The sequence below is a fragment of the Lepisosteus oculatus genome, chromosome 8, assembly GCF_040954835.1.
Source record: "Lepisosteus oculatus isolate fLepOcu1 chromosome 8, fLepOcu1.hap2, whole genome shotgun sequence".
Lineage (NCBI taxonomy): Eukaryota > Metazoa > Chordata > Actinopteri > Semionotiformes > Lepisosteidae > Lepisosteus > Lepisosteus oculatus.
The window spans coordinates 44,406,031-44,424,153 of NC_090703.1; the positions used below are offsets into that span (position 1 = coordinate 44,406,031).

At 36.0% G+C, this 18,123-nt stretch overlaps 1 protein-coding gene across 1 annotated transcript in view; it reads left to right on the plus strand.

Annotated features, from left to right (window-relative positions):
• Positions 1 to 1,758: 1,758 nt before the first annotated feature.
• The window catches only part of nalf2 (NALCN channel auxiliary factor 2), a 116,825-nt gene continuing 100,460 nt past the window's right edge, over positions 1,759 to 18,123 (plus strand). The window contains exon 1 of the mRNA XM_006632826.3: positions 1,759 to 2,973. Within this exon, the coding sequence (XP_006632889.1) occupies positions 2,251 to 2,973 (723 nt within the window). The 5' untranslated portion in view covers positions 1,759 to 2,250. The remainder of the gene's footprint in view (positions 2,974 to 18,123) is intronic.

An 18,123-nucleotide genomic window follows, 5' to 3' on the forward strand; every position in this document is an offset into this window, starting at 1 on the left:
CGCAGCTACCCACCTGAACTAAAACAATTCTTTGCATAGACTGATCCATAACAAAGTCAAATGCAACACAATTCAACAGCTTTATGCATGTTCACGCAGTATTAGCCAAGCAAAAAAAACTCCTCTCACAGATCTCTCCCTTTTAACGATTTTCTCTATCATACATCAGTGCTTCAACGTTGTTAATAACAGCTTTCAATTTATTTAATTTTCAGTAAATGCATTTTAGGACAAGGGTATAATCTTTATCCTGGCACATATTTCATTTGAACTAAAAAATGAGTGATCTGACGTTACCTTAATTCCAACGACCATTTGTTAAACTCGCCTGCAAATAAACAGCTTCTGGGGGAAAAAAGAACCCACATTTTTTTAATGTAATCGTTGCACTTAAAGTATTACATTTTGAGATGAAATTATTTACATACAAGCTAAAATACCATCGTTTTCCTGGGCATTTGTGTATCTGATGCTTAGATCTCCACAGAATTCACAGAATTCACATTTATCGGTATTAGCAAGCTTTGTCCCAGTAAATATCCTTCAGGACCCAATAAGTGTAATGGGTGGTAGAATCTGTGGCGAAAATGTCTCTCTAGAGGTTAAATGTGGGAGCTGTCCTTCAGCACCAGTTGTTTGGGACGCACTTGAGTTACATTTGCCCTGTCGTAGTTAAAAATAATTCAATCGACCGGATACATTTTATCAACTAAAATCTATGAACATGTGAGAATATGAGACAGGAATGGCCATTTCCAACAGAAACTCAATTTTCATCAGTAACGTTCTTAAGGAAAGCCCTATAAGAGACGGTATCGAAAAATGAAGTAACCGAAGGAAATGTGCTACTCCCACTACCTTCAATAACAGGCTTAAATCAACATTTTGAACAAACGTCTTTGTACTGCGAGTAAACAAATATCAGCGAGAAAAAACATCAAATCACTGCTCGGTTTATTTTAGTTTTGAGTTACTTTTAACGGAATATGATATTTATGTGACATTTGAGTGACCTACTCACACTAACGGAAAAACAGTCAATTTGCTTACAAGAGCATTTTAATTCCCACAAATGCGATTGATGGGAGCAACACTTCTCATTTTGAAATGAATCATCGATAAAGTACTTTTCAACAGAGATTATTTCGCGTTTTAATGCAAGGCCAGTCGTTAAATGAAACAACGCATTGCTCTTCTAAATATGCCACGACGAAATTAACCTTGTGCTGAAGTGTGTTTGTTTTCGAGATATCACCATTAAGCGTTGGCAGTGTTACCATGTATTTTAAGTCATAAAAACGAGCTAGCATTACACACCCAGATCGAAGTCGTGTTGAATTGTTTGATCACCACAACATAAAATAAGCATGGAATTGTTTTACAAGCTGGGTACCATAAAGTTAATTAAATCAGATAGCATATGGGCAGAAGCGGCGGGATAAATCACGGTTAAAATCCGGTGGCATACAGTTAGACACGCTGACACTTTCTAGCGTTTTGCTGGGTAGGAATATACGATACAGTGGTTGCAAATGTTGCAAAAAGCACAAGTTGCTGATGTGATGGTCCTTTATCGGGTCGTGTAAAACGGTGTCCGGTTTTTTTAAAGACGCCTCACATTAAACCTAGAGGTAATCGGTGAATGAATGAAAGCGAGAGGTGGTGAATGAATGAAGATGGTGTGAATGGGGAAGTGAAAGTGGAGACTGGAGCTACAGAATTGAGCGAGCGCGCAGGCGCCCCCCCCCACCACTCCCCACCCCCCTCAATTTAATCAATTTCTCAAGGTGTTCTCTGCAAAGCTGAAGATGGCGACAGACTGAAAAGGGGAGCAGAAGGGGGGAAAATCAGGATGACGAGAAGCAAATACAGCCTTTTGCATCAGAAACGGAAGAAAAAATAAGACCTATCCTCTTGGTTAAGGATGACAGTTGTGAGATTTATTCGTTATAAGTGCTATGCGTTTCCCGAAAGCTGCTAAGGGGGATGTTGAGGATGCTGAACAGGATTTTGCAACATTCTGAAATTATGGGTGTATAGGGAAGATTCTGACGGGCTTTTATTTCCTTTGCAATGGATCGTCCTGAAATTTAAACGCAGAGGAGGGCAAAGTGGATTGATTTCTTATTTCATCACAAGAAAAAATGCTGCCCATCACCATGTTGCAAAGGAGGTAGGTGACATTGTTTTGGGGGAAAAATTGGAGAGGAGAAAAACCAACTGGAGATCGCTTTTGTCTCCCCCTAAAATATGATCAGGGGTGCTTGGATGTATCGAAGGGAAGATGATGCCGTGTTAAAAATCTGTTGTGCACCCAAACAAAACGACAAACCCTGCGCCGATTCCGAGAGGGCACAGAAATGGCGAATGTCTTTGGCATCCCTCTTATTTTTCACTGTCCTTCTTTCTGATCACCTGTGGTTGTGTGCTGGAGTAAAACTGAGGTGCAAGGATAGGGGCTTTCGTAAAGCATGGAGCAAAGCAACTGATGGGGATCATCTAGTACTAAATGAGGGGAAGTGTGATATTTTTCTAAGCAATTCGACCAAATCTGCTGCTCCAAGTCCTCATTGCACTGATGCTCAAAACCACCAAGATCTGGAGTCAGCCTGCACCAAATTGCGTTTGCAAAAACCAGGCTTTGGATCTTCATTTACATCACCTTCATCGTTATCTTCACGGTTATTACTGGCTTATTTTAGGAATTTTAGCCTTTCCTTTTGTGATTCTTATACAATCTCTGACCTGCTGTTGGGGATGGCTAACCCAGACAGTTTGAATTGCAGTCTTCAGAACCTGATTTGGGATTTGGGTAGAGGCGGTGGGGACGATTGGGATGTCTGCAGCAACTGCATCCAGGCATACATGAGGCTGGACCAACACGCTCAGGAAAAATATGAGGAGTTTGACTTCCTCTTTCTCAAGTACTTATCAGAGGAATATTCAGTCAGATCATGTATAGGCGACTGTAAGGTAAGGAGTCACTACTTGTTGGATACGCAAATCGGATCTCTCCTGCACGTCATTCTATGCACTTACACGGGTCTCTGTCTTGAAAGAAAACGCATGCCAGAAGATTTTATGTTATTCACATACAAAACGTGATGTACTTTTGCAAACATAATACAATGAAAATAGTTAAACATATTTTTTAAACAGCCTGTTGTAAACTTTGCAACTTCGCACGCGGTAAACACAGCAAACATGATTCAACTTTAACGCGTAAAATGTATCCATTTTTTATTTATGGGTCTGCTAAGCTTTTACGAATCAGGTAGTATCTTTCTAGCACCACACCTGAGTAAAATCATCTAATTGCATGAAAACTAGGAAGTGTAGGCACTCATAAGTACCCCTATGAGTGAAAACAGGTTATAAACTAAACTGCAAAGCTCTGAAAGTATCCATATTTCTCTGTTTTGACCAAGTTCGTGTGTGAAGATCACACGGCCTGAACAACAGTCGAACTCAAGTCTGTTTATGTTTGGAAAACATTCAGCAAAAGATCCACAAATACAAAATACACTGCAGTTTAATTAAAAATAAACATGGTCATAAAATAAATCAATAATTAACGAGTAGTATTTCATGCTACCTTTAAATGTGAGTGTTTAATCTCCTGTGTTTTCTTTTCCACGTATGTTATATAGTAAAAACAGAAGAGATCAAATATTTTACATGGGCTTTGCTGCGGCCTAATAGTATTACTTACAGTATATCTCTGTGTTAATACGTTCAAGTTCCCAGGATAACTGATGTCTTTTCATGGCCTTCGTGGGTGCTGTCTTTAGCTCCAGGCATATGTGAGTGTAAATGGAATAAACCACTGCAGTACAGCTTTGTCTTACCCCCAAAACCCACAAAAAGGAAATATTGAAGTATGTAAATATTATTTAATATTAGATACAAAAAATTAAGCTGTGAGTTCCTTTATTTAATAACGCTGATAAGTATTAATAGACATTTAAAAAAATCGAATTATCCCAATTTTCCTACGGTTACAGGCAGTGTGCAAAACAACAACAACAACAACAACAACAACAACAACAACAACAACTAGGCAATTTTTTAATTGAAATTTTGACTTCTGTTTTTTTATGTGGTTTCAGTCACGATTCAGAGTTTCTGACCTCTCTTTCTCTGTGTAAAAGGTGGACTTTAAAAAAATGGAAAATGTTCTTTTATGTTGGTATGTAAAATACTATAGGTCTGTTGTTTGGTTTTGACTGGAGTGGGGTTTTTGTTGTACTTTTCTTTCATTCCTACTTTTGTTTCTAGGCTGTAACCATACAATCTTGTTTCTTGGTTCAGAAGCTAAGCATGGTTATGCTTGGCATATTCTTTGATGTGAGGCTTATAAGAAATACTGGTTCAGGCAGTTGGGTGTTCGTGTCTCATTAAAGGAACTCTCTCCTCTAGGCCTGTACTGAACCCTTGCCCTAATTTGGTGTTAATAGCGCTATCATGCTGTAGGTTCTATTATCTATTTTTAATGAGAACTTAAGCAACCAAGATTCTGTCTTTCCTGTGAGCATTAAAATCCCACAGCACTACATAAAACAAGAGAAAAGATGTGAGCTGCAGTGAACCAGCCACATTTAAAAACTACTAAAAGAATAGCATAGCTAAATATCTTTCCCCCTCTAATCTTAGGATGCAAAGACCACATAATTGACTGTTGTTGCATCACACAAATTACAGCTTTATGTGCTTGTGAATAACAAACACCCACAGTATTTCTATTTCCTCCAGAACCCCCTATGCTCTATAATAGTTTTGTGAGTAAGGCTCAAAATGTGGGAGCATAGCACACACACTGATACAAACAGCACATGTCTACATGTTTCAAAGTCATCTGCTTTCAGTTTTGTCATCAAAAAGTCTAAAGAATCAGGCAGATACCCAGTGGTAAAATATTTCCATTAAAAAAGTAAATGTTTTTTAACACTGATGAGAGAACTAGGTCATCTCCAGATACCCAGGAGATCAAACACAATGCTAACAAATCATTTTGATGCCCTAACCTCAGTGAAATGCACTGCAGTGACTGTTCATCACTGGCCATGAATTAATTATCCAAAATGTCTTATCTGTACCGTTCAGAGTGTAAATAAGGATAGCAAACCAGCGCTAGAATGTAATATGAAAATATTATTAATAATAGTAATTATTAATAGTAATATATTAATAATGCTGACATTTAACTATTATTATACATTTCTTACTATGGTGTGCTATATATTTCAGAGTTTGTTGATTATTCATTGATTTCAATAATGTTTAGAACAGTCTGTAAAACAGAGGAAGACATGGTATGACAAAAAGATTACTGACATTGTGGTTCATCCCATATGATCTCTATGGGAGAAAGGAGGAGTATTAAGCTGTCTAATTCAGTTGTCATTAGAAAAATAGAAAATAAATTACTGAATGTATAACCTTTGAAGATTTCATGAATACAATGTGACATAAAACTACAAAAATGTTTAAAATAATATTCTCTTAATTATTTTTTACCTTGCTAACATTCAAGTTTTCACTCTGAAAAGTTGTTTTTATTTTTTAATGTAAGAAGAATATAAGAAAACAAGTCATAAATATTGAAACATAAAACAGATCCACGTATTTGCAATGTCAGTACTTAGAGGGTATTCATGAACTTTTAAACCAAAAAAATCTAAGTTTAAAAAAGCCAAGTGATTTTCATTACATGGCTGGGGTTTAGAGCTTTGCTGGTTCAGTCAGATGATAAAAGGGCAATAGGTCACTCAGTTTATTTGAAATACATAGAAAATATAAAACGGCTAGCAAGCGAACAGTGCAGTGATTAGTCTTTGCTTCTTCATATTGATTTCGACATGACTGCATAGACTGCATAGATTTCCAATGTCAGGGATAAAAGCAGTACAAATACTCTGAAAAGGTAGTATTTTATGTCTGGGTCTTAGAATGCATTTAATTATCAGTTCACTGGACTAAAGGAGGCAATAAAAATAAAAATCTCCTTAAAGTGTGGTATGTTTTAGAGAACGTTTTGTTAATGTGATCATTTCTGGTCTTGTTTCTGTGCAGAGGCTGGAACAGTATATAACACAGAAGGCTTTGTGGAGGACATTAAATGAAGATCCCCTTAGAGGTGCTGAGTTAGAGTTCTCAGTAAAAATATGTACAACAGTTTAACAGGTACAAAGGAAGATATAATATATGTCTTGAAATTAAACTATGTATAACAATAGTAGTTACATGTCTACTTTTTCTGAGTCTGGTAAAGGATGAATTGATTGCACTATTTACTGAGAGAAATTCAGCTTTTATTCAGCCACAATGCATTTTAGTGAAAGGTTTGAGGGTATTCAGGGTATTCTGTCTTCCTAGATCACTTCACCTCAAGGGAATCTTTACAGAGTTTCAGTTCATAGGAGTACAGGAGGAGAGAAGGTAAAACATTTTTAATGTAAACATTTTCGAAATGTGAATGTGGTAAAAAAAATTAAGTTAAACATGAAACTGTAGCCTGAATACTTTTTCTGTTTGTATACTAGATTATCAAACCTCTTACCACGTAAAAACACTAATCGACAGTATGATTTCTGAGTTCCTTGTTTTTAAACTGAGACAGCTGCAGTCAGGTTGTCAATGTAAGTACATTCTGACCGTGAGATTAATGTCTTCCATGTGTTTCTTTTAATTTAGAAAAAGTTAGTGCTGTCAAAAGCATCACATGCTCATTATTTAAACAAGACTATTGCTAGTATAAGGTGAAAGAGAATGTCAAGAATACGTATCAAATGTTATATTTGTGCCTTGTTACCTTGTTACTGTATATGCAATCAGAATCTCTCCTTACAAGACAATTGAAAAAGGAATGAACTTCTTCTGAAAAGCCTTCATTAGTCTACCAGCATGAAAATTAGTTCATACTGAAATTTATGTTACTATATCAGAAATTGTATTTGGGGATTGGAGAGCAAAAGGTGATTTATTTTTATCGGATTTATGCAACAAGAGACACAGACTCTTACTTTTGCTTATGTGTATGCCTTGCAATGAACTGATGTCCTCTTACACTTTATAGTCTCATGATTCTGGAAGGCCTTACCAGGAAGCTTTCTCTCTGAAAATGGATTCAAATCTTGCTGTCTGGTTTACGTGTACAGTATAGCTTTATAAAGATACTCTTTTTTGGTTTTGCTTTTGTTTCTTCATGAAGGCTCTGCATGCTGTGAGAAAGCAGTATTTCATTAGGCAGCACATATTTTATGCGTCATTCATTCAGTTGTGAGCTGATTCTCAGAAAGACTTTGCTTTTTGCCTGAAGACAGCCATATTTGAAATGTATCTCAGTGAAACGTAAAGAACAGAGAAATAAGTACAGCATTTTTAAACTGAATACTCATAAAGTTTATGCTGTGTTATTGGTGCATTCAAAAATGGAAAGGTTATATTCTTCCACAAGAGCCATATTTTTGCAACGCAATTTTTAGAGGCATTGCATTTCCAATTAATTTAACCTTTTTCTAAAAAATGAATGTGTAACTCAGTCATTATCTTAATTCTGAAACCCTCACATAGCGTGAAAATTGACAATCTGATGTGCATTCACACTGGAATTATTTTTTAACAAGAATTATTATTAAGTCATGTCCCTACTTTCTTTTGCTAACGTGAAATGGGAAAAACGGATAAAGATAAGGCCATCCTTCAGAAAATATTCTTTGAGGAGATTTTATGTGTGGTCTTTAGTATAAAATTTAAGTAAATTCTCAATGTTTTAATTGTGTGTTAAAATGTAAGTTTGATTTCATCCAGACAGAGCTTTATAATTCAGTGGTACCAACTAAATAATGAGAGAAATTCCTTCAGCAACACACTTGAAGGATTAAATCTCTACAAGGTTCCTTTTCATAATGAAGTAGGTTCACCAGTTCAATGACATTTGAAACTCTGAGTCTTCCCAACATAAAATAAAGAGGAATACCACATAGAATTAAATGTAAATACTTTACAAAACTAACATCAAAATAATTCTCTGCTGTCAAATTGCAGTTTGCATCTTAGACCCATGCACCTTCCAAAGAACCAGAAACTTGCTTTGTCTAAGTATGACTCAGTTTTCATAATTTTCTTCCATTACAGTATTTTTTTTTAGACTAAAACATGCAGTATACTCCTGTCACGAAGCGTTCTTTCAGGACCCTATGCAGACAACACAATCTGGAGAGGAATGAGGAAAACACGGGGGAAAAGGCATGCAAAAGGGCTGAAGGGAAAACAGGAGGCGTGTTCATGGTGCGCTGGTATTCGGGGGAGGTGTGGCCAAGGCAAACAGTCCAAGGGAGTTCGGGGCAAATCCATGGGTGTAGCAAAAGTCCAAGACTGGGTAATCCATCCTGACAGACAGAGTTAAAAGCCGGAGCAGGATTCCGGGGGAGGGACGGGGGAATAAAAGGGGGGTCACGGGACCAGACGGTCCCTAATCCCAGACTCAGAAGGTCAGGACGCCGTGATGAAGCCTGTGCCGTCAAGTTGCTCCTGGACTCTCGGATAGGCAGGCTTCCGGGCGTCCATCTTCCAAAGCTGAGCCCAGATTGGCAGGAACGTCTGGCTTTTATAGCACGGGGGGCTGGAACCGGAGGCAGGTGCGGGAGATGATTATAAAACAAGGAAGGGCTGGAGCTTCCTTAAGAGGAGGGGTTTATTAGCGTGACAACTCCACAACAAAGCTTTGCTAATGCTACAAAAGAGCACACAATTAAGTAATAAATGGAAGTTATTAACCGAAGTTCATGAGGCATATCAGGTGAATCTCACACAGCTGTACCTGGTCACCATCATTATGATACTACAGTAGCTATACAGTATACAATATACTGAACTTAAATGCCTCCCTTTGCAATCTGTCCCTTATCAGCATCCCACCCACCTTAATCTTGCAGCTTCCCTTTAGTCCACCCAGTCTGAATAGGGTTCAAGCCTAGGGCCAGGAGGCCACCCATTAACCAGCACATTAAGCAAACGTTTCTCATCAAGTATTCCAAGCACTTACAAGGCATTCAATTCTTGGATCCTGTTGTCCCTTGTGAAATTAGATAATTGGTCAGTCTGAAAGAGACTACAAAAGAAATAATGCATATTGATTTTACAAAAGTATTTAGAACTTTTGTTTTGTACACTCATTGTCTCCATATAATTTAAGCAGATATATGATAATTTCTGAATGTTGTGCCCTTTATGAAAATAACAATTTCCAAAATAAGATTTTAACAGTAATTTCCCAATGTTTAGCAAATATTATAATACATTCCATTTAACAGCCTTTAAACTCTCTACAAAGCTATCCTTTGATACAGCTATTGTTGTTACACAATTTAAGATATAATTATACATAATTGCTACACATAACAAGCTTACACTTTCCTTGACAAAGACAATGCTATACAGTATAATAAAAGCAAGACTCAACCTTACAAGTCTTATCTGACTATTCTTCCTTCTTTGTATACTGCATTTAAAGTTGTTTAAAAGAGTTAAAGGTGACTCTGAACAAGGTAAAATGCTCATTGCACAGTTGTGAAGAGTTGGTATAACTTTAGACAAAAAATAGAGGTAGTCAATAAAATTCATTAGAGAGCACAATTTCCACTTGCAAGATATTAAAAATTGACAAGCATTTTTATGGAATTTTTTAATGCTAGATGTACAGGCTGGTACCATGTCACTTTCCAACATTTATGATTAACAGACTTAATTAGCAATGGAGAAATACAAATACATTATTACTAAAAGGGCTGCATTTTTAATAAGTAATTAATTTAAGTAATGAATAATTAATGAGGAAATATTTTGCTGAATGCAACCACAAAAGTACAGCAATTATTTCAATCATTTTAAGACATTAATTACAAATTTATATACAATCCATACATAAATACACAAACAGTTACTAATGTATATGTTCTCGTGCTACTGTACATGCAAATACATTATAAAGAGGGATCCTCTATGGTCAACATTCAGAACAATTGATTCTCTAATGCAATATTATGAAATACAGCTATTATGAAATTATTATGAAGTGGTTTCCTGCTTAATGTAAGAATACCCGATTATTGTTGTTTTACTGTGAGGGATTCTATCTAAACGTTTTGGATTCTATTTTTTTTGGGTACCTGACTGTTGCTTTAGGTTTCAGAATAATCTTGAAAAGAAGATCTTGGAGAATACATAAAGCCTAAGTGTGTATATTAAATTTTTAATCAAGTTAAGCCCAGAATTGTTGTTGTTTTTAAATCAAATGAGGATTGTTAATTAGAGTATTTCAGGAACACCAAATTAAAGACCAGCTTGGTTTATGTTGGTTTGTGTACATTTTGTGCCAATATATGAAGTCTATCAGGTACTTTTGAAAAACCATGGTTACATTTGTAAATGCAGGTTGTCAATGTATCTAAACAACTTTGGGAGCATGAAATATGCAATAAATAACCAAACATATATCACAATGAATATTCTAGTTTCTATGGATAACGTCCCCTAGAGAGAGAACACTAACAATAATCAACAACAGGGAACGCATCTGAAATAATGTCCCTAGACTTCTATGAGCAAGATAAGATATAGAAACAATACAATGTAATTGAATAAAATAACGTTGTTAAATGAAATGCTTTTAAGCTACTGGAAATGATTCTATTAATAATGAGATCCAATGTTGCTGATAAATCAGGAAGTACAAGAGAAACCCAGAAATGCAGACTCTACCTTTCTTTTTCGCTTTTGTGTTTGAAAAAGTGTGATTTTCAACCCAGATGTTTCTGTAATATGTTAATACATGGAGTACCTATAGTTACACTGTCTGAAAAAAGATGAGCTTACATGCGATATGGACTTAGCCTGTGTACAAGCAATTATTTGTGATATGCAGAGTGTCATTAGACATGATAAATTGATTAGTGTAATCATACAGGAGCTAGTTTTACAGTAGATACACAGCCTAAAGTTTTAGAAAGACTTTAAAAGAAGACTCCTTTTTACATTCTCAGATGTATTTATATTGTGCACATTAACCTTTTATATATTGTACGCTACACGACATGAGTATACAAACAAATTACAATGATTATTCAATTGTATTAACTTTTTAATCAATTTAACTCTGTAGCTATCTGCAATTTTATGCAGTTATGTAGATCTTCTTGCATACTCATATGAGTATGCATACACTCATATGAAAGGCAAGGAGCTCAATAAAACACTGCATTATAAAAGCTTGTTATGTTTTTACAGGGAGAAAAAAAGAACAAAAAAATGCAAGCATCAGGGTGTGGCTTCTTCCCACAGTTCAGCCTGTAATGGCCCTTGTCAGTGCCGAACGGCTTCATACAATATGTCTTTAAATGCTGCGGGCCATTTTCTTACAACAAACCCCAGAATAATCTGTGGTCTTGTCAGAAATCATAAGCTCTGTATTTCAGACACACTCACTTATGTCTAGTGTAAAAAATATGACTGAACACAGAATGGCATTGCACTTTGCAGGAAGGAGAACATGCCAGCTCCTGTTGTAGATTACAGCACAATGACATGAAATCCAGAACTGATCAACTATGCTAGGTTTTGATAAAAGAAAATCCTAGCTACTAGTTATTTACTAAAAACAAAATTACTTGAACAGAATGTTGTTCTCTTCTACTACCTTGCTCTTTTAAGTGCTTTCTTCTAATCATCATGTTTTAAGACATAGAGTACTGTACTGTATACAACCAAATTGCATAAGGACAACAGCAGACTAGCCTGGAAGAGGATGGGTCAGGGGTGGTCATCGGTGAAATCAGTAAAATTTGTGAGGAACTCCATTCAACTTGTGTTACTTGTGTTACAGTGCTGTGATGCTGCCTATTATCCATGGGCTTCTCAATGCAGAAAAGCAAAAGCCACTCTTCTCCAAACTGGTCATATTGTAGTTTCCAAACTTCCTCAAGGCTTCTACATACAGCAAATTGTATTTCACAAATGAGATTCAGAAGTATGATGAGTGGAAGCTTTTTGGGAGCCAGGAGATGCTGGGCTTCAGTCCCAGATTGAGACCTGCTCTGTGACTTTGAGCGAATCATTTAACTCCCACATCTCTTAGTCTCAGACTGATGTACAGTATGTAAATGTGATCACAGAAAATAAACAAACTCCATTAAATGTGTGGATTGCTGTTATTTTATGAAGAATATTTTGAAATATATTTATTTTAAAAATAATATCTACTGTTTCATATTTAGACTGCTGATAACTATGGACATGGTGTATTAATACAATGCACAATTTAAGATGCACTCACATTTTTAGCATTACAATATTCAGAGAATACTTTGATTTTACATCAGCTACAGAATATATACCCAAATAAAAAGTTTGTTTAAAATAAGACTCAAAACATTTCCAGAGGTCAGAGTTTAGAGAATACTAAGAATATTCCTACAGCATATTCCAAGTTGCTCGTTCAGCAAATAAATCAACATACATGATTCAGGTTTTATTGCATGCTAAATTAAAAAACAATCTAACTGTAATATTTTTACTGATGTACTAGCACAAAAATGGATTATAGCAGATCATGAAATACTTCCTGTCACCTGTATTCCCTGCTCTCTAACTGATAAAAAATAATGCTTCCTAAATTAAACAAAAGTCAAATACAGTATAGATTGGTACCTGCAATCAATAAGCAAGTTAACTCAGACACATTAGGAAAGTTTTTTACGCTAGAGAGCATTTAATTAAAAGTAGTCGCAGTCAGCATCAATACACGCAAATTAAAGATCTGAAAATATAGGAATGCATTACAGAAACTCCATGAGTTGTTTATCTCCAGATCACACATACCACTCGGCAATATGAAGCAACTTCCAGGCCATCATGGGTTGCATTTTCATGACCCCTTACAAAAGACTTCATGAAACTCATTAACAGTGCTGGGTATGTGTGGATATTACAGCCTATCTCTTTGCTACAAAAAAATTAAATTACATTCCTTCTTGTTAATGGCTTTAATGACTGATCTCCCTGATATTCTTATCCAATTCACTCTGCATGCAAAATACAAATTAATAATAATAATTTATCTTTCATATCAACTAAACATGACCTTTGGCATTTTACCTGAGCATATCAAAATTCTAATTACCCGTAGAACATGGGCTTGTATGGATGTTTCAGACTTTAATTTTTTCTTTAAAATTCAGTAGAAGAATGTGTCTGTCTCACCTTAATTTATGTAATTCTCTCTATTAATAAATGTAAGTTTAAATTAGGCTATTAAAATTGTTTATAATTATGTATAATCCTTTATTATATTTTTCCAGAAGATACAACAAATACACAAATTTACCATTTTCACAAATGGTATGAAAATTATAGTATGAGTATGGCTTGGGTTATTATAACTAGTCTTTAAGTAGGTACTAGGGTGGCATTTTCAATCATTCTAAACACGCTACTAGGTGAGAGAGACAGGAATATTTGTACATGTGATAACTGAAACACTTCATACAGCACAGCTGCAAAATTTCAGAAAATACTGCTGTCAGTTACAATTATATCAACACTTTTTTTTTCTTATGTACTTTGGATGTACACTATTTATGGACAAATGATGGGTTGTCTTACTTGTAGGTGTTAAAAGAAAGAGACAGATTTGAAATGACAATCCATGTAGGCAGGAACTTTAAAACAGACATTTTTAGTAAGGCTGGACAGAGCTCGATGATGTCAAATTAAATTCTTAAGGCATGTTTCTAAAGTGGCAAAGAATTATTGCTCTTTCTTAGGAAAGATGAGAGTCATCAGATTTTTTGCAATGTTTTTTACAGTGTTCTACAATGTTCCATAGTCACCTGTGACCCACAGCAGAAATTAATAGTAATAATTAATCAACATTTATGTTCTTAAGTACATACAGTATGTATTTTTTTATATTACTAAATCAGAATTCTTCTGAAGAACCTTTTCTCTTTCAAGAGCATTCCAAAATCTCACTGCTTATTCTTGACCTACCTTAAAACACATGCTTTAGAACATACAGTTTCTCCTATATAATTAATATTTCTGAATAAGTATCAAGATGATGTACTGTTAACTGCAAAAAAAGTAAAAATGATGTACTGTGACTGTCTTTTGCTTTTAATGTTCAGTTAATTACCCTTTTGTTAAGTTTATTTCAAGGCTGTGACCTGTCAAACAAAGAAACAACTGAATGCCTTGTGTACAGAAACCTAATAATGGTTTTACATAAGGAGGTGAAGATATTTAATGATAGGGTACATTTTCTAAGAATCCTGTCATGCAGGTTTGACCCTGTGATCCTTATGAAATACATTTCCAGATTTACTTTACTTTTGCATATGTTTTGTTTTATTTTTAAAGACTACATGTCAAAAATGACTATGCATAATCCTTGATTTAACAGTAAAGAAGTCATATCTTTAAAAAGACCTTAACCACATGAACACATTCAAAATAATGTAAACATATTTTTCAACTGTATTTTCACTGAGAAATTATTCAACATTATATAATTTAGCAATACATTTGTATATATCCAAATCAGTGTGAACTGTGAAGCATTTTCACTTACGTAAATGTCAGTTTAATTTGCAGATTTCAGAATGAAGTGACAAAAGCTCATTATAAGCTTTGACATTTTGAAAAGCAGATGTGGTGCATTTATATAGCAATGTGTAGCATGTAGTACTCAATTTAGAAAGGGACACTTTTCTGGAAGAGTAGTTAAAGAATTGCAGTAGGTTCAGTTGACCTTTGAAAAATGCATTTGAGGCCAATGGATGAAAATTTATAGGGCAGAATATAGTTTGTGTCCTAAGCAGTGCTCTGGCGTACTCCTGTGATTTAAACCATTTCATTGACCCGTGGTCGATAATTTATTAGATCTTGCTTGGCAGGGCACACAGAGAATCACAGGAGCCAGGGATAGGGCACTTTTTTGGTGAAAGGGCACTTAATCATTATTAATCTTAAGAGACTGAACCTTTCTGATTGAAATAAGTGGAGGTGTCAGTGATACAATCTGGTTGGCAATATATGGCTGGTCAGCATTTTACACTCTCACAGCAAGCCAGAGAAACTCACAGCTACACTTAAATTAAAGGTTTGAGATGATGTTTGGTTAAGTGTCTTGTGTTAAGCCAGCATGTTTATTACACAGTGAGTTTTGATGAAAGACTCATTATTGTAGCATCATGAAACAGTTTGATATTTGCAGGATTATATTCTTATCAGCAGCTTCTTTTTGTAGGAGCTATTAATACCAGTGCTTATTAATAGCTTCCCAAGAGGCAAAATAATATTAAAAACTTTCTCTGTGGATGGTATTGAGTGGAACACTGTCCATACCTGACATACAGTATAGAGAGACCATATTGTCATCTATCCATTTTCTAACCGCTTCTTCCAATTCAGGGTTGCAGGTGAGCTGGAGCCTGTTTTGGCAAGCAGTGGGTGCAAGGCAGGGTACACACTAGATGAGATGCCAGCCCATCACAGGGCACACACACAGACACAAGTATAAACATGCTAGTTTTGAAGGAACAAGTAATAGGTTTATTTCATGCTGAAAAAAAAGAAGAAAGAAAACACAACGTTTCGGCCATGGAGCCTTCTTCAGGTGTGAGCTAGGTGGGTAGCTGCATCAGCATTCGTAGGCTGCAAAGGAACAAGGAATAGGTTTATTCCATGCTGAAAAAAAGAAGAAAGAAAACGCAACGTTTCGGCCGTGGAGCCTTCTTCAGGTGTGGGCTCCACGGATTCAGGTGAGAAGGCTCCACGGCCAAAACCTTGTGTTTTCTTTCTTCTTTTTTTTCAGCATGGAATAAACCTATTACTTGTTCCTTTGCAGCCTACGCATGCTGGCACAGCTACCCACATGAACTATGCAAGGTTTGAGACACCACAATATGCAACTGTGGCCACCCTTTGGCTTCAGAATTTGTTTTATTCCTAAAATAAATCATTTGTGGATACACTGCAGTTTCATGAGGCTGGAACAACATGTGTGGGAGATTAGGACTCTCTGGCAGTTTATGGACCCATATGGGTGAAAAATGGCCTCAACTGATTAGGTGATTTTTCTTGCAGCCACTAAAGCCACATTTTCATCCACCAATATCTGCTATTGCTAAATTTAACTTAAGACAACTTGAATGGATTATGTTTTATTATATTCCAGAATTTTCTATGCATTTGACTGTTACGGACATCTACAGTACGCAGTTGTTTTTTGCTTTGTTCTTTCCACTCTAGAAGTGTCTAGAAGTGAACCCTCAACAAAATTGTAGTTGCGATCCCATGAGTGGTGGAAAATGTGGGACATAACATTTAAAAAGTCTTTTACCATCTTGGGTCTAAAGCAGTTGGGGCAGCAATAAGTGTTTTTTCCTTAAAAAATCAAATCCGTATATTCTTTGTGTGTGAGCTTTGACATTCTTAAAAAGCATATCTTTCTACTATGAGGACCGAACAAATGTAGGCCTTCAATATTTTTAAACAGAAACAAATCTCTAGTGGCTGACAGTGATTCACAAAGCATCACTGTCATAGCTTTTTACTTTTACAAATCATCCTGAAATGTCCTCCATTTTTTACGTTGCTCCAATGATGCTTTATGATTTATGAATTACCCTCTGTCCCTATGGAAAATGGAACCCTATTAAGATGATGATGCAGTGCCTTGTAAATGTACAGTATTCAGCCCCTTGCACAGTTGTCATATTTTGTTGTATTACATGATACAATTTCATCATACTTAGAAGTAGCAATTAACATTTGTTACAAGTAACAAGTAAATAGATAATTTATATGTAAGAAAACCAAAAAAGTTATAATTGCATAAATATTCAAATCTTTTGCTTTGAAAAACCTAAAGTAATTTAGGTGCACAAAATGACATTAATAGGACATTCAGTGGCTGCGATGTGAGAAAATTTCAATGGGTTAACAATTTCCTGGTCTGTCCACAAACAGTGTACAGTGTATGGAAGTTTTGCACAGGTTTCTTGGTCATTCAGGAAACTGGTACCTGGAATGTTTTGGTCTAAAAAAAACAGGCGCCGTCCTTTGGATGAGACATAAAACCGAGGTCCTGACTCTCTGTGGTCATTAAAAATCCCAGGGCGTTTCTCGAAAAGAGTAGGGGTGTAACCCCGGTGTCCTGGCCAAATTTCCCATTGGCCCTTACCAATCATGGCCTCCTAATTATCCCCCTCTATGAATTGGCTTCATCACTCTGCTCTCCTCCCCACTGATAGCTGATGTGTGGTAAGCGTTCTGGCGCACTATGGCTGCCGTCGCATCATCCAGGTGGATGCTGCACATTGGTGGTGGTGGAAGGGGAGTCCCCATTACCTGTAAAGCGCTTTGAGTGGAGTGTCCAGAAAAGCACTATATAAGTGTAAACAATTATTATTATTATTAAATGTAAAGCGTTTTATCTGACACAAACTCAAAATCATTCAACATACAGGTAGGACTCTCTAAAATCCACCTTGTTCTCAAATATGGCAGTGGCAGCATTTTATCAGAGTCCTGCTTCTCATCAGCAGGGATGGAGAAGTTTGCCAAGACGATGGTATCATAGATAGATCTAGGCACTGGCAAATCTTAAAAGAAAATCTTCTTCAGGCAAACTTTTTTGCCAATCAATGATCCCACATACAAGGCCAAAGATGCACTGGAGTGGCTTAAGAATAACAAAGTGAATGTTTTTAAGTGGACCAGTCAAAGTTCTAACTTGAATCCCATTGAGAATCTATGGAATGGCTTGAAAACTGCTGTCCATAAATCAAAATCAACCTGAGAACCTGAGAAAATATGCCAAGGAAAATGGGTGAAAATTACACCAAGCCAGTGCGGCAGAGAACCAAAAAGATCTGTCTGTTATTGCTGCCGAAGTTGCTTCCATCATATATTGAGTTCATGGGTCTGAATACTTCAATCAACATATTATGTTATTTTCATTTAGATTTTGCTGACATTTACTGTAACTTATCTTCAGAAATCTTCAGATTTACATTTTGAATAAATTATTGAAAATTTCACCTTTTCTTGTGAGACTGTGCA